The following is a 20,431-nucleotide window of genomic DNA, read 5'->3' as shown; positions in this document are numbered from 1 at the left end:
GAACGCCGTGTTTTTGCTAAACCTATATTTGAACATTGGTTCTCTATTTAGAAGTTAGGTTTTAGCTCGTATTTTCCAATTAAAATGAGATTCCCTACTTTCCCATATTTATAGATTATCATGGCAACACTGTTTCCATTGTAACGGATCATTGACTTACGGCTTAATAGACGCTAACACAAACTCTATTCTGGGGCGTGATTCTACTCTTATCGTTAGGAGATAACGAAAGAAAATTTTCGTTGGCTCCACTGAAATTATATTAGCTAACGAAAAATTATTTTCGTTGAGTAGCTAACGATAAGAGTAGAATCACGCCCCAGGTCTTATTTAACTTGTTAAAAATTTTGATATTTTAACGTAAATGGGCTCGAGCGATTTTGCGCGAGCTCCCTAAAATCAAAAGAAAATGCGCTAGACTTTTACGCGAAATTATTAAAGAGCGCTTGGAACGTTTTTAACAAGTTGAACAGGTAAGACATAAATAATTTACGCTAGCGCTTATTATACTATAATTTTAGGCGCTAAATAACTGTCAACTTAAAAAAAAAAACAAATTAGAGCATGATATTTATAGGGCAATTTGTTTCAAAATTAATATTTAGTTAAGGTTGAATGGGTTTGAATGAAAAAGAGTGCGCGTTTTCTAGGTCAATAACTGGAAATAGCAAGGGTACTTTCACCTTGAAGATAAAGCCTACAAGAGTAGGCAGAAATTCCGCCTCAAATGAAGGGTTATTTTAACGCCATTGGCGCCATCTCTATGCGATTGAGACGACAACGTTTTCATTTTCGCTTACTTCTCTCGACAGAATCGAGATGGCGCCAAGGGTTATTGAACCCCTCTTTTGGCATAGAGCTCCAGCCGCTTGGCAGCCAATGATGAAACAGAACTGCAGCTAATTGTTAGCTATTCTAAGGTTTCACAATGAAACTAATAGTTCTTTCTATAAAGTAACGTGGCCTTCTTCACAGTCTAGCTTTTACAAGCCAACGAGCGTGCGCTACAGTCGCCAGAGGAATTATATAGTTTTCTAGCGCGCGTGCGAAGAATATACTAATAAAGCTGTGTCTTGTGACGTAAGAGCAACTGTACATCTTGTCTAATTAGGCCTTTCTATAAAATAAGCTACGCTTGCTGAACTTGTTTTTATGTGGCTCATTCGTCACGAAATACGTAGAAGTTCAGTTCAGTTTATGCTTAAAAAGAGGGTGCCTCGTCGAATTTATGTCCAGAACTTTTCGCCGTAAAACGTCTTCATAACGTCACCCGTGACGAAGCAGCAACATCAAAATAGGGCTGCGTTCAGAAACGCTCACCGGTGAGTCCGCTGCGTCACCGCTGACACCGGTGTTTTACTGAACGGAATTTTAATTTCGGGTATTGACGTCACGATAGTCATCGGTGAGACACCGAAGTCACCGAAAGAGATGTCGGTTTTTCCGATGACTGACGTCATTACCGACGTAAAACTACTATTAATACTATGCTATTTTAAAAAACACCGATGACTTAATAAAAGCGTTCAGCAACTTACGACGTCATTATGACGAAAAAGCTCATCGGTGGAAAATATAAATCCATCGGTTTTTTTCCGTTGACTGTTTCTGAACGTACCCCAGGAAGGCCAATGTTACTTCAGGGTTGCCAGTTTTTTCACATTCAAATTCCCTGACTTTTCCAGGTTTTCCCCTGACCATCTCCGGACATTTTCCCTGACTAATTATTTTGTGCGAAAATTTAGAATTTTTTACCCTAAATTTTAGTAAAGGTTTCTATTGGCAACCTAAATTAAATTCCCTGACATTTCCCTGATTTTTGGACTAATTTTTAAAATTCCCTGACTTTTCGACCCATATTCAAATTCCCTGACTTTTCCAGGAATTCCAGGTTTTCCAGGTACCGTGGCAACCCTGTACTTTATAGAAGGGCCTATAAATCTTTTTCCTGCGGCCATTTTTACACCTCATGAGAGCTACCATCTTTTATGGATTTTTGTGATTGGCCTTGGAAGTGAAAAAACTAAGTGATAAAATCGCGAGCAAGGTAATTTTAGGGAATACTTCCGCCACGGGTGTCCCCACGTATCCCCCCGTTGGCGTGGCCGTTACACATATTTCGCCCTGATTAATCAGATGGTGTTTCGCCGGGCTCGCGGTCTTCTCAGACTCAATCAGCCCTTTCTTCCTTGAATTAAAAAAAAACCATTCACGCTTGTTTTTTTACGATAATCAAGTTAAAACTGTTTAGTTTATAATCGTATAAGTTTAGTTTATATCTTTAAATTTCTAATGAGGAAATTACCGTTTATTACTACAAATTGTAAAGTTAAATAAAAATAATAATCAACTGAATGAGAGTTTTGGTAAGTATATAAAGTAACTCAACTTAAATCTTTCCAAGGCTTAATATATGCTGTATCTTTTTTAAGGTACATCATGACTGGTTCAAATTGTGTTGTTAGGGACTGCAAAAATAGCCATAGGTTACTTTCAGATTGGAAAAAATCTAGTCTGTTAAATTCATAATGTATTCAAGAAAGAATGCTTTTGTAAACCACCCTTCGCATTGTATTCTTTACCAAAAAATGACATTGCCAAAGTTTAAAATAGTTTAACACCCTTTTCAAAGGACAAACTGTAATTCTGAAAATAATTCTAAATTGAAATGCATTCTTAAAAAAAGTGACTGTTCATTAAAATTACATGATCTAATTTGGTTAAAGGAATTTGCTTTCTAGCCTATTTTTCTTCATAAATTTCTGTCTCTTCAGTCACCTCATTTTGTTTTTCCTAATTTTAAAATATTTTAATACTATGCTAATTTTTTTTTAATATTATATAACTTACATTTTCAATTTCATAATTTGCAAGCTCTATACATATATCTGTATCTTCTAATGCACCAGCTGTGTATTGTACTTGATCAGTTTCAATTTCCATAAATTCGATCTGTTGTTGGTTTTTTTTTTAAGTCTGAATTGTTTAACCTTTATGATTGTTTGCCTATGTTTTTCGCAACCAAGGAAAGAGTACATTTAAGTCAATGCGACTGTAGGTTTTCTAAAATTATTTGTTTAATTAAAATTTAGATAGCTTATTTTAATTTTATTTAGTCAATTTGTTAAATACAATTCCTCTTTTAATGTGTTGCTCTGGTAAAAGCAAAGTTGGAACCGCGGTTGTATATAGTAATCTTAATTTAACGATAATCCGATTCCAAAAATTGATCACCACAAATCACGTCATTTGGATCAGGAGTCCAGTTGAAATTACCATAGCTTCAAGCCATTCTTTCAACAAATCCGACTGATTAAAAGGAAATCTTCAAAACAGAACATTTAATCTATGATCTTATCAATTTTTCAGTTTCTTACTTATGCCAAGAAACTTTTTTTTATTTCTCCCAGTATTTACAAAACTTTTGACAGAACATTTTCTACCCATTGCAAAAGTTATTTTACTTTTAAAACCAAAAATATTTAAGATCTACCAAATTTTAAAAGTGTACATATCTTAGAACTATCAAAACAAGTATTACGTTCAAAATTTCCGCCAAGATCAATAAAGCAGACGACAGTTATCTTTCCTACCGCTAAAAACAGATGGCGCCAACACGATTCGATAGAGTTGAAACTTAAGCCTAATTCTCCTACTCAAATAAAACGTGTCCCGCGAATCCCAGATTTGTTTGGATCTCTATTTATTCTACCTCATTGCTTATTTCTATGTAGTTATCCACGTTGAGAGCTTGGATTTAGTTAGGAACAGACTTGTAAATAGCGGCAGTCCACGCGTCAAAAACCCCTGAAAAAAATCACGGGACTCCTAAAAAAATGTCTTTAGAAGGGGGTAAAGAGTCCACGGGACTCCCTCAAATCAAAAATAATTTAAACTCGTACCCTAGATTCGAAATCACTCTCTCGCGCGTTGTCGATAGCGTTTACCCACTTCCCGCCGGAACTCAGAAAAAATTCGCTCCATGGTTTGCGCCTTACCGCAACCACGGCCAACTTCAATCACACGCTGCCACCCTATATCGCCTGATCGAAGTTGGCCGTGCCACAACCGATAGAGCCCGATTTTTCTGAGGTCACGTGCCGGAAAAGGGTAAACGCTTCGTAACAAAACCGTCAATGGGAAAGCTCTCAGTATTCGAATCTAGGGTACGAGTTTAAATTATCTTTGCTCAAATTATATGTAAAAAGAGGGAAAATTTTGAGAATTAAATAAAAAGTAGAATTATTTTTCTCTTTGAGGCATCTGTATACAGTGATTTCAGTATCACGTGACACGACGTCACCTATGCTTTTCCCATAGAGGTAAAATCCCGCACAAAATGGCGACCATAGCCAAAGCTACGAACTGAAACTACTCTATAGTGTATACTGACCGTCACTATTTCAGCTCTCCTCTTTTAACTTAAACAGGTGTGGACCGTGCGGGGAATAATTTTCATACTTCGTTAGTCTTGCTCTGTATTCCATTAGGCACAGTAATTGTAACAGTGCCATTGAAGACGAAAATTTTGCTTTATTAAAATGAATAAAGGTAGAAAAAAAATTAAGCTCTATGGGTTTGGAATGAAGACTTTAATGGTTAAATTAATTGTGATAATATTTACGAGCATTTTAATTTACCCGATCACGATTATATATGAAAATACGTAAACTTTGGTGTTGGGAATATATAATGAAATAATGCTCCAGTTCGATTTCTGACTGTCTCTTTTAAAATTACAATAAAAAATTTATAGGCTCAGCCTGGTTAGGTGACATTTATTTTCGAATATAATATGGAGGAATAAAGAGAGATTAAAGAAAACATAAATTTAAACGAGGGGGGGGGGGGCGAAGAGAGAGGGACGAGTCCTGGACTCGTCGAAAAAATAGATCGGCGGAGGGGTCCGGGTCCAGTGGACTCTCTTAAAAATATACACTATTTACAAGTCTGGTTAGGAATCTCATACAAAATATTTGTTTTTTTGTTTTCAAGATTCACAAGGTGGTGTCGGCCCCAGGCCTTAGACACCAACCGTACAACATAAATTATTTTAAATGTACCTCGTGTTAACGGATGGACGGACGAAAATTACAAAGGGATATTCTATCGTGGAACGACATTATGGTCGATAAGTTAACAGGGCTATCAGGTTTAAAACAAATGGCGGACTACAGTGAATTGTCGAAAAAAAGATTTATTGGGTAGTATATTATCGTCCTTGGTAGTAGCATAAGTAAAATAATAGCAATTAGTATGACACTTCCTCTTGTTTTTATGATAATGTCCTGATGGAACCTTTTTTCGACACTGACATTCTCAGCAAGCTCCGACTTGGACTTACAATTGGACTGCGTAGTAGTAAATTTCGCTTTGGACATATTTAGACGCTAGGGTGCTCAGCGTTGAACTAAACCTTGATTGCGCAATAATTATGAAAATCTGTTCGGCGATAATGTTTGCTATTTGTTCTATAAGTTTGTCACTTTTGGGAATATTTTACTGAGAGCTAGTAACGGAGTGACGTCATCACAAGAAGAAAATCTCCCCCTAGCGAGGCGCTGTCAAAGGCTAAGTGTGACGCGTTAGCAAGAGGACTCAAAACGGCGACGATGCCCGTAATGCAGTCTGTCTTGTGAATAGTGTAGTCGTCTGAAACCCTGCGACGTCACCATTGCAATTTGCCTATTGATAAAAAACGGTAACTGTCATGGCGGCCACTATTAACACTACAGCTGTGACGTTACAAGTTTTCAAAATCGTATCAGACGACAACACTCTATAGCTCTCAGTAAAACTTTTGCATGTGAAGAATAGGTGTCACACTTATGTAACAATATTATAGTATACACTTATAGTATTACTTATACCATAAAAATAATTTATATTATAATTGAATATTATGTTATAGGAATAAAATATAGGAATGTGGCCCCGATGGTTTTCATTTTGCTCGCGACGTGCTAATTTAAACTCGGCTCGTAGTCGACATTAAGGCGAGTACATGTAGGTAGTTTAATATAGATAAGTAGCATAAAAATAATAAAACTAGTGTAGGGAAGTATCTATAGGCTTTGTACGTAGTTTAATTAAGATAAGTAGCATAAGTAAACAATAAAACTAGTATAGAGAAGTATCTATAGGCTCTCTGCGTAGTTTAATATAGATAAGTAGCATAAGTAAATAATAAAATCGCCCAAAATCACAACTTGTGGGCCCCCCAAGCGCCAAAATGAATATAGAGCTATTGAGGATATGATATTTTCTGTCGATTGACATATCATTGATCCTTCTAGACCTAACGGTACGTGATCTTAGTACACACAAATCCCTTAGGTTTGTGTGTAAAAAGTGATTTTAAGTGAGAAAATGGACTCAGTTCATACAAATCCGCTCAGGTTTGTATGTAGAGGCTTCGTGGGTAGTTTAAATTTTGGTCATAATTATCGCCCAGAGTTTTAAATTGAATATTTGAAAGCTGTCTGCTCGTTCAAAATTATCTTTGCGCAACAGCTGAAAGTTCAACCGAAAAACCATAGAGTAAGCCACTCACATAGAGTGGAAGGCTATCAGCGAAACTTGTTAACACTTTTCGTACGCAACGTCTCGTTTTCGAGGCGTGAAATAAACAAGTTGGCCTACAGGTTTATACTCTAAAAAAAATAAAAACCACAGCATCGCTCTTCGGACTATATTTATTCACGCCTCGAAAACTAGCTGGCCCGTTAGGATTAATGTTTCATGCGCTTCCATAGGGCCTTCCATTCTATGCGAGTGGGTTACTCTATGGGAAAAACCTAGAAATTCAAAAGTCGTATGCTATTTCTTCACTTATTTGGTTGACGGTTATTAAGGCAGATGGCGCTATATTTACTAATGCACGCGAAAATAGGGAAATGACACACAATTTATGATATGAAATTTCCTATTCTTCATACCCAAAGGTTTTGGCAATTTGAAACATTCTCTATTCTGGCCTTTATATTAGTATTTATTTCAAGTCAACTAACTGGCACTTCATGGATACAATTATAGACTTATGGTATCAGGTAGCAATGCCAGCATCACGTTAAAGAAAAACTTTCTCTGATGATGTCAGCATTAATATAATAACGACACTGTGATGTCATCCACGCTTTTTCTTATAAATTAGAAGATTTGCGCCCAAATATGTCGGCCAGGGCCAAAGCTTTTGAGCGTTACCAAGAATGAATCCTCAAAATTCGTCTGCTTTCGATTTTGTATAGTGTTCACCAGAGTTTCGTAGTCAGCCTGACTAATGAGCCTCCTACGTTAATTTATTTTCATAGTCATAGTGTTCGTACGGGGACCCCGACCCCGACTGTCGCAAACTAAGTCGGGGTTTTCCATTTTTCGGGGTTATGTTTTTGTAGTGTAATTTTAAATTTTCGCGCCAACGCACCCCGCTAAAATCCTAAAAATATATAAAATATATAAGTTCCTTTTCTCCCTTTTTTCGTGGGCGACAATAGAATGATCCGAATGACCTTCGGCTGATGCCGCTGAAGTAGTTCTCGCTCGACGCTTAACTCCGACTTGAGTAGCTTTTTTAAATTTTAGTTTCACTTTCATAATTTCCGTTGTTTCGGGCTCTCTCAGTCTCAGCTAAGGAGTTACAACGTTTGTAAATAACTTGTGAATTTATGAAACAACTTACTTAAACAATTGCCTAAGCTATAGACCTCTAGGCTCAGTAAAATTGAGTTATTTTTATAATTTTTCTATTCATAATAAACTCAAAGAATTTTCCATCCCCGACCCCGACTTGTTTTTCGCGGGGTTAGACCCACCCCGACCCCGACCCCGACTTTATTTTGTCCCCGTACGAACACTACATAGTCACTGACTAGTGGGGGTAAAATGGGGTATAATAACAAGAAGGACAGGCAACATTTTGCTTTACTCGTCAGAATAAAAATAGGAGTTTATTATCACTTGAGTTATGTGACTTTGACTAGTTTAAAATATTTTCATTGATAATATCATCAAATGACGCATTAATTTCAGATAGATATTCTGAATCAGAACTTGTATGAGATACAGTGGACTCTCTGGACTCTTGATTTTCTACAAGCTCTACAAGCATGTTGTGATTATTTTTTAAATGAAATGGGATTGATGAATGTCATATTCGCCATTATTTATGAATATTTAGGTAAATTTTTCACCCCCAGATTGTTGGGGCTCCGGGGATTTTCTTTAAATAGAAAAGGGCTCTGCAATGAAAATAGCTTGAGAAACACTGCAATAGAGAATGTGCTTCTAGAGTGTCATGCCCTCCTCACTGTTAATTATAATTTAATAAATGATTGAATGATTAACGATGGAAAAATTGAGGTAGACTGCTTAAGATGCTGCCAGAGTTAGATGAAGGGAGTGCCAGGCTAATAGACAGCGTAAGAGTATTCTGTTTAAGCGGAGTATGACACCAAACCCACCAATCAATCAGGAATAAATAGGATTATCTGGTATTTCCAAGTGATATGGGATATATTTATATCCATTTTATAATTTTTGAAAATTGTGCTTTGCTAATATTTTATGCTTTTCAAAACAGCATACTACATGTACATTTTAAGTCGCTCTTCTCATGTTGTATCTCACAGCACCATGTTAGAAGGCACTTTTCATTCTATGATGTCACTCTGTGACTAGCTTTCATTGAAAACAATAAAATAAACTCGCTCGCACCTAACTTATTGTTTTTCAAAAAGGAGTTTCAATGCTAGGTTATCAGATAACTTCAAAAGAGCGTGAATACAAAAATGAAAATAAATACTGAAGCTTCTAACTAAGAACGGTAATAAATATGGCTTCTTATATTTAGAAAGCTCACATTACTATTTAATATTATAATGAAAATAAAATGAATGCATTTGTGTTCTTACCGATACGTTTATTGATGGCGACATCCAGAGCTTCCTCATCAAATTAACAAAAAGTAGGCACAATGTAGAGTCAACGATCATAGCTTGTTATATCCGTAATAATCTTTTAGGGTTTCTTTCCTTCCTTTTCATCCCGAATAAATGTAATACAGCTGCTAATAGCAAATGAAAAGAACAGTGAAACCCTTTGTAAATTAACAAAATACAAAACCGTATGTAAATCCGATACAACTGAAGCTACTATTATAATAGTAAAAGCTTCATAAATCACAAGACATTTTCAAAAACTCAAATTGACAACTTGACAATTAACACATCGGCAAACATCGGGCCTTAGCTAAAGCTGAAGCTTACACTGAAATATTGATACTTACTATAAAACTGTATATTTAGGAATGTTTATAACAAAAGGTTAACCTATCTAATTTAAATATACATTTTGTGTACTGTTATAATTAAAGAAAACAAGCGGCACCACCATAAAAGGCGTAAAAACTTAGAAAGAAAGCAATATAAAATTATTAATTAAAATGTTTGAGAAGACTAACCACGGTACTGCCGTAGCTGAGATTTTTATTGGAAAATATAAAAGAGGAGTAGCAAGTTTTAGAAATGCATCTCGTGGCCTATATTCGTGGGGTCCTCCATTACCTTACTACCTAACAAAGGGGACTAGTTTGGGGATGTAAATTTGAAGAATAGAGCTAAAGGTAGTACGGTCGGGGCGGCCGGAACATAGATAATCTTGTGGGTGATTGCTGATGTGGGAAATACGCACGTAAAAGAGTGTATAGTTAGGAGTTAGCTCGGTGTATTTTGTTGGTTTTTTTAAGTGGGATAAAGACGTATTATGGTCCAAACAGATGTTTGGTTTCCTCCTTTGGCCTGATGCGAGTAATCCGGGGTGACCCGTTGGGGGATTGGTGTTCGTCCTCAGTGCCGGCCCGAGGCAAGTTTTAGGATGGAGCGAGATCCGATTATGGCACCCCCCTTGCTTGTCCCTAATATAAAAATATTTATTGGTCTTTACCATTAAGGCGCTCCCTGAGACTTGGCGCCTGGAGCGGTAGCTCCGTTCACCCTATGGTATTTATTTATTTATTTATTTATTATTAAGAAAAATACAAGTTACGAAGCTAGAATAGCTTGTATATAACCCACAAGTGGAAAAGCAAGAAAAAAAAATAATCGGTAGAATGGAGAAACTCCCGAGTGCGGCTGCGGAAAGTCCAACGAGATTGAGCAGAAAGTACATCTATGGTATGGCCGGCCCTGGTCAACCACACATGGCCCTCCACATAATCTGCCTCCCAGATCCTTGAGATTACAGCAAATGCAAGAAAAACGAGAACCACCGTTGGACTACGTAATCGTATTAAACAACGCCGAAAAGGTGAAAAAGACCAACAAAGTTTGGATTATCGGACTACGTCACTAGTCCCAGCAGCACTCCAAGGTTAAACTATTAACATTAGTGGAACAAGGCACTTTCAAGGGAGACCTGGGGGAGAAGTCCATTTAAAATACGTCATTCGGTCATCGTTCATCGCAATTACAAAGTTACACTCTGATGACGTTTCAGTTCCGTTTTTTGAATCGACTCCCGATCCCTCACACCTCCCTTGAAAGTCCCTTTAATAAGCACTTAAAGGGACTTTCAAGAAAGACTTAGTCGTTTTGAAATACGTCATTCGGTCGTAACTTTGGCTTCACAACGAACGGCGACCGAATGACGTATTTTAAATTGACTAGAGGGTCTCTTGAAAGTCCCTTTAAATAAATCATCCTCCAAGGAAATCGCCAAGTAATATTTCAGAGAGCCAGGACCCGCAAGTTATTGTTTATATAGTGCTTGTTGAAATAAAGGAAACCTTTCGCCTGTAAACGGAACATCGTGTTTTTTCCAAGCCTTAATAAGTCAAAAAAGCTGGTTAAAAGGGAACACTTGTTGCTGGCGTAAAGGTTAAAAATTTCCATTATTTTAACAAGCACTATATTAACTGTGACGTGCAGGTCCTGGCTCTCGGAAATATTACTTCTTGGTGATTTCCTTGGAGGATGATATATTGAAACGTCTATTGGTTTAATAAAGTACACTGAGAAGATAAACCGATATCGTTTCTATTCCTCTTTTGTATTTTCTATGGGTTTATGCTTTATAGCATATAGTATAGTCACGTACGAATATTGCCGCCAGTATATAATAAAATTGATTTGATTTTTTAATTTTTTATATGCCTTTTAAGTACAGTAATAATACAATTTTTATTAAAATGACTGCCAAACGAAAAACAATTGCCTCCACCCCCAAAACACATAATTTTAATAGCTTTATCAGTTTCTTCAAGCACATAGGAACTGTGCCTAATGAAAATTTGAGAAATCACTGTATTAGATGGCAGAGCTATATTTACACAACTCATGGTTTTCAAATTAACCAAGCTCACAAATGAATCACTGTTTACAACACCACCTAACAGAAGCAGTTGATCACCGCCAATAATATGGGATGTATGAGAATACCTAAAAAAAAGAATTTCAATTGTTGCTATGCAAATAAAAATGAAACATTTTACAATTAACCTTGGTTTGATTTCTGGAATAGTTGAAATTTTATTCCATTTATCATTTAAGATATCGTAAGATTCCAACAATGGCAAACTTGTACATTTGTTTCTTCCTCCAGAGATTAAAATTTTATTTCCATAAACTGCAGCTGAATGGGAATGTCTTCCAGGATTCCTTTCACTTTTCTGCCGATAAAAGAAAGATTAAGAAAACATTTAAGTTAAAAATGGGCAATAAGCCACTTTAAATAAATGATATAACATCTTACTTTTTCCCAGCAAGTCGTTTTCAAATCAAAAACGATAACTTGCGGTGAAATATTCATTTTTCCATTAACTCCACCATAAATAACCACTTTTTCATGCGGTCTAATATAGCTGCAGGTATGTCTCCATATTGGAAAGTAATCACAGTTCGACATACTACATTTTAAAGTTTCGGCTTTCCATTGAGAAGAATTTTTGGTTATTAAAATGGGGCATTTATAAGCGTCACTAGCTGGAGAGGCTCGTCCACCAAATACGAGTATTTTTTCATCAGACAAGTTCACCATCTTGCCAAACATTCTGCTTCCTTAAATTATTTTAATTACTATAGTGTTATTATTTAAGCAGTTGGAATTAAGTCGCATTACCTAAGATATTTAAATCATCTGTAAATGGCTCATTGGTTGTTTCAAAATCCGTTTTTAGATAAAATGATGTTAATCCTTTCAACCGTTCGTGATGACCTTTAGAATTTGGACCAAAACCACCAGTTACAACAACTTTATTATCTGCAAATAACGTAGCGCTGTGTCCAAACCTTGATAAAAAAATCTCTAAATTAAAATTCAAAACAAACTTTACAAATAGAAACGCTACCTTTCTAAAGAGCTGGGCAAAGCTTCAATCTTAATGCTGGATTCTTGACATTTGATTGTCTCGGGATAATTAGAAGATACAAAAAGAGATTCTGATAAGTTTCCTTGGGCAGAAACAATGACACAGTAATGCGAACAGACTAAATCCAGTTCTTCATATTCGTCAAATATTTCCAGTGAATTCAAACGATCTATTTCAGACTCAAGAAAAGAACTGTAAGAATCACTTACGTCTTTGCAAACGCAATGCTTCCAGCCCTATTTGAAGATATTATGAATTAATTAAGAAAAAATCTTAAATTTATTATAGATAAAATAATCAACAATAGTAACGTTTTAATACTACAGCGAACCAAATCTTTGTAGCGTTTTTCTTGGTCAGCTAAAGTCGGATATTGAAGTATGGATCCCAGTGGCGTTCCAATTGATGCAAAGTGATTTGTCCTTTAATTAAATTGCCAATTAAAAATTCTGAAAAGTTAAATCAATTCATTATTTATACTTACATAACAGATCCGAATCCATCCAATGGATTAATCTAAATTATATAACTGTCAGTGAGTATAAATAATCAACTGATGCTATCAGATGAACTAACCTGATCATAAACAACGAACATGGAATTTTCAAATTTATCGGCAATCCATTTAATTAGATTGTCGGAGCTGCAATTTAAACAATTAATACTTAATCAATTTCATTATACACCAATATATAATTTGTGTTAACCTTTTGGTATCCAAGTAATTTAGAACACATTCTGAAATGAAAACTGTAGGAAGATTGGTTTCAATCCCACCTTCTTTGAAAGATTCCTCCAAACGGTTCAAATCGCATAAATTCGATGATATCATAGTGTAGTTATTATTCTTCAATACTTTAATTATAATACTTGGTTAAATTTTGACCAAAAAGACAATATTCTAAAAGTTCATACCAACATGTTTGCCGGTAAAATTACATAGATCAAAAGTTTCAATAAAATTATTTAAAACCGGTGTTTTTAATATAATTTCCTTTTTACGGTTAATTACAGGGTGAAAATCTACCTGAAAGAACTAAGCATTAATAAACAATTCCTTTTAATGAAAATAAGGAATGAACTACTTCAAAATATTGAATATTTGGTAAAAGATTCTGTTTTTGAAGTCTGAAGTATGTGGTATCAAAACCCACTCCAAGGTTTACAATCTACGCAAGCAATCATAGGTATTTAAAAAAAACCATAACCGCACATAATCAGCCAAAAAAAAATACTAACTTGACTGGAAGGATTTCTAATCAAAATACTGACAACAGTTTGAATGCTTTGTTCCATTGTAACCGCTCGAACATGATATCCCCTTAATAACGATGTAAGTTTGATTAAAATTATGAAATGGACAAATCAATACTCTTTTCTACCTATTTATGATACTGGACCTAATTCGTGGCTTATCAACAAAATATTGAAGAAAATCATCAGTAAAATATCCTTTACGACTTGCAGATAACTTGCTGGTTATACTACTGTTATTTGTATTTTGAACCTTAATAAATTGGGAAAGGAATCAAAATCATTAGGAATGATTGTTTTTTTATTTTAAACCGATGGAATTTGATTATTTGAAAATGTCATACCTGTTTTTCATTGAGTTCCACACTCATTTTAGAGCTTTTTACATTTACTTAAGGGTATTTTATTTTAAGGGTATTATCCAATGAGGTAGAATATAGACTAGAGATACAAACAAATCTGGGATTCGCGGGACACGTTTACTCTTTGATCTAGGAGTATGAATGTTCCTAGATTTCATTTCACCGCGCATACAATAGTGCCTCTATTTCTTTTCTATCTATGGTTTCAACTTTATCCAATCGTGTTGGCGCCATCTGTTTAGCGAAGCGTATATATAGTCTTTGACAAAGAAGCCGCGTTCACACTACGCACTTTGGAAACGTTTTGAAACGATTTTGAAAGATCAAATTCAACATTTTCGGAGTCAACTGTATTAATAGCCATACGATGAATACATTCGTCACCAAAATTTTACAATTCCATCTTTCGAAACCTGTCGAAATCTGACTTGTTATCTACAAATTTTGTATATTTTAACCGGGACCCTCTTGAAAATCAGCTTTGCTGAAGGGGATATCCCTTTATAAAGACCATATTATTATTATTATTATTATTTTAAAACGTTTCCAAAGTGTCTAGTGTGAACGCGGCTATACTGTCCCGTGAAACGGTAGGTCATGGAAGGCGGATTTGGATCTACCTCATTGGTATTATCACTAATTTTAACACAAAATATCTAAACGGCGTTGGGACCATTGAATTGAGAATATAGTACTTCTAGAGACAATTTATATCTGCTGTGGCTGGGGTCTTGACTCTTGAAGAACACTTTCTTGAGATCATCAAAAAAATAATCCTTACCTACGTACCCGAGAAATCATGCAGAAACCGAAAGAGTTAGCAGCCGAAACGAGTCTAGGTGACGCCTATGATCTAGCGTCTGCTACAGACAAATATAATCAAACGATGGAAAAATCATATTAAATGCAAGTATTCATTTTATAAAGTCAAATTTACGAATAACGATGAAGGAAAAACTAATAGCGTCTGCTTTAGCTGCTACCTATCTTGGTTTCAATGGAGAACCATAGGGAGCGTAGCGATAGTATTCGGTCGCGAATTATTAGTCGGTGGCGTCAACTATCTTTCAAAGAAAATATAATTTTTTAAATGTCGTCTGTTTATACTCGTTTCACGCTAGTGGTAGATAGCGCCACTTGCTTGAATTATTATCACCGTTAACTTGCAGAAGATGACGCCACCGACTAATGATAACCAGAGTGGAGAGTGATAACTGTTTTGCTTCGTACATGATTTCAAAAAGTGTCCCCAGCCATCAAATACAAATTTTGGCTCTAGAAGACTAGAAATACTATTTTCCAAACTCAATGGGTCGGACAACGGTGAAGCAGAAGATAGTTCAAAAGGCTTTCCATCTATTTTTGCTCGAATTTATTTTTTCCCCTCTCAATCACCCTTTTCAGTTTACATAGAGCCACGTAGCGGTCAACGCGAGAAATTCAAACACACAGACTGAGTAGCAGACGAAAATCCAGCAGTTTATGAGCGCCCGCGTTGGCCGCTACGTGGTTCTACGTAATCTGAAAGTGACGGTTTTTATAGTGCTTGATGAAATAACAGAAACTTTTCATGGTATGCCTTTTAACCAGGTATCGTTTTTGACATATTGACGTTCTGTTTCCATTATTTCAACAAGCGCTAATATGCAGGTCCTGGCTCTCGGAAATATTTATTCTGGTCGATTTCTTTACAGATGTTTATTAATGCCTATTAACATATGTAACATAATTGCAAAAATCTTCACTAACGGTTTGTTTCACCACGAACCAGTAAAAAGGTGGACTACGTTAGATTTTAACCTTTTTATTCATCTTAGTAATTTTGGGAGTCACATTATTGGATACTAACATATGTATTTAAGCGAATGGAAAACCTTTAAATTGAAAAGGAATTTTTGGTGTCGGAATTTTAGACGGCACGGCCAACTTTGATCACGCGCTGTTCGCGCTACAGCGGCCAACACATTCGTCGAAATTCCGCGAGCAAGGATTTTCCCCCTATAACTGTACATGTGTCAGCGCCATAGAAATCTCATAGGTAACTAGAATGCTGCCGCCTACGGCTGAGCTTGACGCCAGTTCGCCTTGAACCTTCAGCCAATGAGAGGCCGTAGAGTGGTTCCGCCAAGGAGGATAATAATCCTCCTTGGATCCGCTACTATAGCGGGAGATAGGTGACGTCATTCTCTCTGGTGACATTAAATTCTTGGCAGAACCACTCTTTGAGCTCTGATTGGCTGAGATCTGGCTATCGTCTGCCACGGCGTTTGGCCCATTTGCCAGTTACACGGCAGCATTATAGTTACCTATGAGATTTCTATGGTCAGCGCCACGCTCGGTTTTTATATTGACTTCAATGTAAAAGCTATTCAAAAAATAATAATCCGCTAGGGGCGCTGACGTCATACACATCTTTTGCTCATAGGTTAACACAGAAATGTCAACGAATGAGATGGCCGCTGTAGCGCGAGAGATCAAAGTTGGCCGTGGTGACGGCATAATCGACATTTGAGATCATAAAGATAGAAAAGAAATAGAGGCACTATTGTATCTGGCGAAGTTGACCGCGATTGCCGACCCCTTTTCACCAATGTAGGAAGCCATGAGATGGGCAGATTACGTGGCGCCATCGACGCGCGGTGAAATGAAATACATTATGCCTTTTGGAAAACCAACTGTCATTTGATGTAAACAAAGGAAGGATAGATGGCGTTGCAAATTCTGCCCATCTCCACTTTCATACATTCGTGGGGGGGGGGGATGAATTTTCCCGGTCAAAACAAGGGTGCCTTAACGCAGTAATCTTCCCTCTATTTCGTTTCTATCTCTATGTTTGAGATTCGATGACGTCAAATATTACGTTGAGTACGGATGACGCAATATCTGTGGAACAAACCGTTAGTGAAGAAATAGAGCTAGTAGCATAATTATGAGTAATTATATTACATATGCTATTAATGCATTTTAACCGAGTGGTCCGTCACTTCAAAAAATTGTGTACAAGTTTCCAAATCAAAGAAAGGAATGCTGGAGGGCACGTGCCGGAAAAGGGTAAGCCCTTCGTTCCAAAACCGTCAATCAGAAAGTTTCTAGAACTCGAATCTAGAGTTCGAGGTTTATATTATCTTTGGTTATACTTAAGCAGTGGCGTAGCCAGGATTTTGTTTCGGGGGGGGGGGCACACCATTGAAAAAAAAGTAAAAAAATAAAAATATTTGTACGCACGACCATACGTTTCGGGGGGGGGGGCATATGCCCCTTGTGCCCCCCCTGGCTACGCCACTGTACTTAAGATTTAGGAGAACTGCTCTCAGAGAAAAGTTGACACGGATACTATACAGGGTGTCCACTGAAAAACCAAAAATGATAAATAACAACTTTCTAATTGGAACCAAATCCGTAAACCCAACTGTTCCCGAGATTGTTTTTGAATGACCTTGAAGACATGGTTCAAGGTCATTCAATTTTACACTAGTAAATGTCCCCCTGCACAAGGAATATTCCATAGGAAATTTTGAAATTTTTCAAAATAAAATCGATTTTCAGTTATTTATCATTTTTCACTTTTTAGTGCAATGCATGATTAAAAACAGTTTCATATGTCTCATATGATCCTCCGCCTGTTGTTCGGTGCAAGATTTTAAGTATTTTACAATTTTCGATCTAAAACTGGAAAAGCCGTTTTCATCTTTTAAAGATTCTTCTGTTTCATTTATTCTTCGACGTTTGGTGATTTGCTGCCAGATATGAGTCTTTGCATAAATACTAGCTTCTATACTTTTTATAAATATTTGAAAAGTGCCTTTATGTTTAGGAAGCATAATAATAATGTTACGATTTAACTTGGTATGATGTCATTAGACCCAAATTGTTGACATTATCCAATAAGCGAGTTTCAATAATATCTAATACATGCGGAGTTAGACGAAAAAGAAGAGGATAATGGTATTTTGACGTCATACCTCAGCGTGATCTATGACGTCAGTTGCGGCTTCTCTTTGTTATGATAAAGTACCATTATAATAGTTATTTTCAAAGCCAATAGATGGCGGTACGGTTATTGAAACTCACTTATACCGCAATTATACAGCAATTAATGCCAATTGATGCTTTCGTTCGTGGAACGTTATCAGAATAATTTATTGAAAGATTTGGCTCCATAGAGCAACCACCAACCAATTATTTACACAAAATATAGTGCTAAAAATGTTCTAACTTTTCAAAAGGTTATTTTTCAAAAACAATGGATTAAGAAGTCCACTCGGCTAATTTTTTCACATCCTCATCCTCTTCCACAGCAGCGTTTGCTTTTGAGGGTCTGGTTGGTTCCGCACTCGGAGGAGACGGTAGTTTATCGGTTGATGGACCTTCGACATCCAAGAGTTGAGCGTTTAGCGCTTCTTGCTCTAATTCTTCAAGCTCCTTCAGTAGTTCATCTTCATCCACTTCATTGCCAAAAGGATTAGAAATGGCTTCGGATATTTCATTGGCTATTTCTTGTTGTTCTTGTACGTCATCCATTAAATCGCGTACTTTGTCAATATCCATATCGTCGTGGGCATTTTTCAGAGCTTTCGCTGCGTAACCCATGATTTTCAGCACTTCGGTGTTGGTTTTCGAGTTCTCTAGAGCTTCTCTCTGGAATTCTATTGTCGTTAATGTTCCATCTATCTGGTCGAGTTGTTTTTCATACCGTTTCTTCCTTTTCAAGGCTTGAAGAGCTACTCGCTTGTTTTTCTTTCCGTGACTTCTCACAGTGACCATTTCTTGTTCAGATTTCGTTTCCAAATACTCTTGTTTCTTAATAAGCATCTCTTCAACAATCCGGAGCTTTTTAATGGCTTCGGCGGAAGTCGCGACCACTTGTCCATTCTTTCCGAAACCGAATATTTTAGCCAAGAAACTCATTTTTCAAATTATTACAAGTAACAAACTAAAAGGGGTGGTTTGGAATTCTTGACGCAAAAATCGACATTTCAAAAAATCTAATCTTCATCTTTCAAATCAGTATAACGGTCAAAGATATATCTAGAAAACAGTGGATATTGATAAGATAACTGGTTCCAGGAATCCACACCTCTACTTGGAATGATTATCGCGGCAGATTTTCGTCTCGATGTGGCTGATAATCAACAAACGTGAGAGGGGAGCACGCGTAAAGGGGATTTTTTTCTCTCGTAGGCGGGGCCAAAGCCGTCTAGAGTGATCTTACCATACGAGATACGGCAGGATAAGCATTACAACTAGAGGTATGGATTCCTGCTGGTTCTTATAGGCTTCGAGTTTAGGAAAAATTGCGTCATCTGCCTTAATATCCGTCCACTAAATTTGTGAATACTTTTGTATGTAAATGTTTCTAAGAGGAAACTTTCTGCTATTGTATAGAGATAATTTTGAATAAGCAGACAGCTTTCACGAATTAAATTTAAAACTTGGTGGATATATTTCTGACCAAAATTTAAACAACGCATGAATCCTATAGATAACGCCAGGGGGCGTTACTGCCCATTCTGTATATACAAAGCCTACAAACCAAGGGTCATTGCTATTCCAGGCCAGCTCTGTCTACTGTCAGTTTAGTTTGGTCTCGCTTACAATGCAAAATAATAATAATAACAATAAATAATAATAATAAATTATAATTTATGGACTCCATATTTCACGACTACGTGAAAATTTAGGCACTAGAGGACGACAGTTAATAGGCCTTTCTTTAAAGTAACTTGGCCTTGTTGTTTAAATGTTCCTTTTACGTTACTGGTGGGCGAGTCTGTAAAAAATCGAATGGGAATTCGATCTCGATACCCTATACCATGTCGAAATCGACTTCGACAATTTGCATTGATTTATGCTTATTCGAAATCTTTACCGAATACCATTCGTCGAGATCTCGAAGTTCGAAATCTAGTTTTCGATCGAAAATTGGATTTCGAATATTTACAGAATAGGCCCCCAGTATCTTACTCTAGAAGCGCGTGATAGAAAATCGAGGAATTTAAGGCTTTCTAGTGCGCGTGAAAATCGCGCGTGCTACGATTTTACTAAATAATGTAAGATAATCATTTTTTTGTTCAATTTATTTCATTTTATTTTAAGAGGTGTTTGCGATCTAAAACTATCGCTACGCCCCCTTTGGTTCGCCGTGGAAACCTAGATAGGTAGAGGCTGAAAAAGACGCAATTAGTTTTTCCTTAGCGTTATTGGAAAATTTGACTTTATAAATAATGATACTTGCATTTTATTATAATTTTTGCATCGTTTGCTTATATTTTGATAAGATTATTTTAGAGAAAACGTTGTTATGACTTTTTAATTTGTCTGTAGCAGACACTAAATCATAGGCGCTACCTCGGAGTTCAGCTATCGCCGTTAAGCCACCTAGACTCGCTTCGGACGCGAATAACTTCATAATAGGCCTTTCTATAAAGTAACATTGGCCTTCTGGTTTTGATGT

General features: G+C 36.5%; 2 protein-coding genes and 1 pseudogene across 5 annotated transcripts in view; all 3 read right to left on the bottom strand.

Annotated features, from left to right (window-relative positions):
- Ptpmeg (protein tyrosine phosphatase Meg) overlaps nt 1-9,468 on the bottom strand; it is a 30,756-nt gene extending 21,288 nt beyond the window's left edge. For 2 of the 4 annotated variants that reach the window (XM_090161940.1, XM_090161941.1), the window contains exon 1: nt 8,910-9,045. Coding sequence is in view for 2 of the 4 variants with exons in the window: in XM_090161942.1 (XP_090018068.1) it covers nt 8,910-8,990 (81 nt within the window). In the remaining 2 variants the exon portion in view is untranslated. Of the gene's footprint in view, nt 1-8,909; nt 9,065-9,283 lie in introns of those variants that run through there. The other 2 variants (XM_090161942.1, XM_090161943.1) reach the window with 2 other exon arrangements.
- Nucleotides 9,469-11,131: 1,663 nt separating this feature from the next.
- LOC149925272 (tRNA wybutosine-synthesizing protein 4-like) lies at nt 11,132-14,029 on the bottom strand. Its single transcript, XM_090161719.1, has 14 exons — nt 13,960-14,029; nt 13,744-13,868; nt 13,601-13,682; nt 13,447-13,530; nt 13,277-13,388; nt 13,069-13,216; nt 12,938-13,004; nt 12,846-12,877; nt 12,693-12,783; nt 12,341-12,597; nt 12,112-12,281; nt 11,746-12,050; nt 11,493-11,662; nt 11,132-11,432 (listed from the first exon to the last, which is right to left on the bottom strand). Exons 1-14 carry the CDS (start codon nt 13,984-13,986, stop codon nt 11,132-11,134), a joined length of 1,971 nt encoding a protein of 656 aa, XP_090017845.1. The 5' UTR covers nt 13,987-14,029.
- A 4,087-nt stretch (nt 14,030-18,116) lies between these two features.
- LOC149925271 (charged multivesicular body protein 4b pseudogene) lies at nt 18,117-18,904 on the bottom strand (annotated as a pseudogene).
- Nucleotides 18,905-20,431: the final 1,527 nt, after the last annotated feature.

This window comes from Leiobunum rupestre, chromosome 10, assembly GCF_980474605.1.
Source record: "Leiobunum rupestre chromosome 10, qqLeiRupe1.1.hap1, whole genome shotgun sequence".
NCBI lineage: Eukaryota > Metazoa > Arthropoda > Arachnida > Opiliones > Sclerosomatidae > Leiobunum > Leiobunum rupestre.
The sequence above is the reverse complement of the archived record's forward strand: the minus strand, read 5'-3'. Positions and strand labels throughout refer to the sequence as shown.

Excerpts from the sequence above, each read along its gene's own strand:
- LOC149925272 (XM_090161719.1), bottom strand. The coding sequence starts at position 13,986 with ATGAGTGTGGAACTCAATGAAAAACAG. Across the intron at positions 13,869-13,959 it reads TGGAACTCAATGAAAAACAG|GTTCAAAATACAAATAACAG; the intron begins GTATGACATTTT and ends CAATTTATTAAG. Across the intron at positions 13,531-13,600 it reads TTAGAAATCCTTCCAGTCAA|ATTGTAAACCTTGGAGTGGG; the intron begins GTTAGTATTTTT and ends TTGCTTGCGTAG.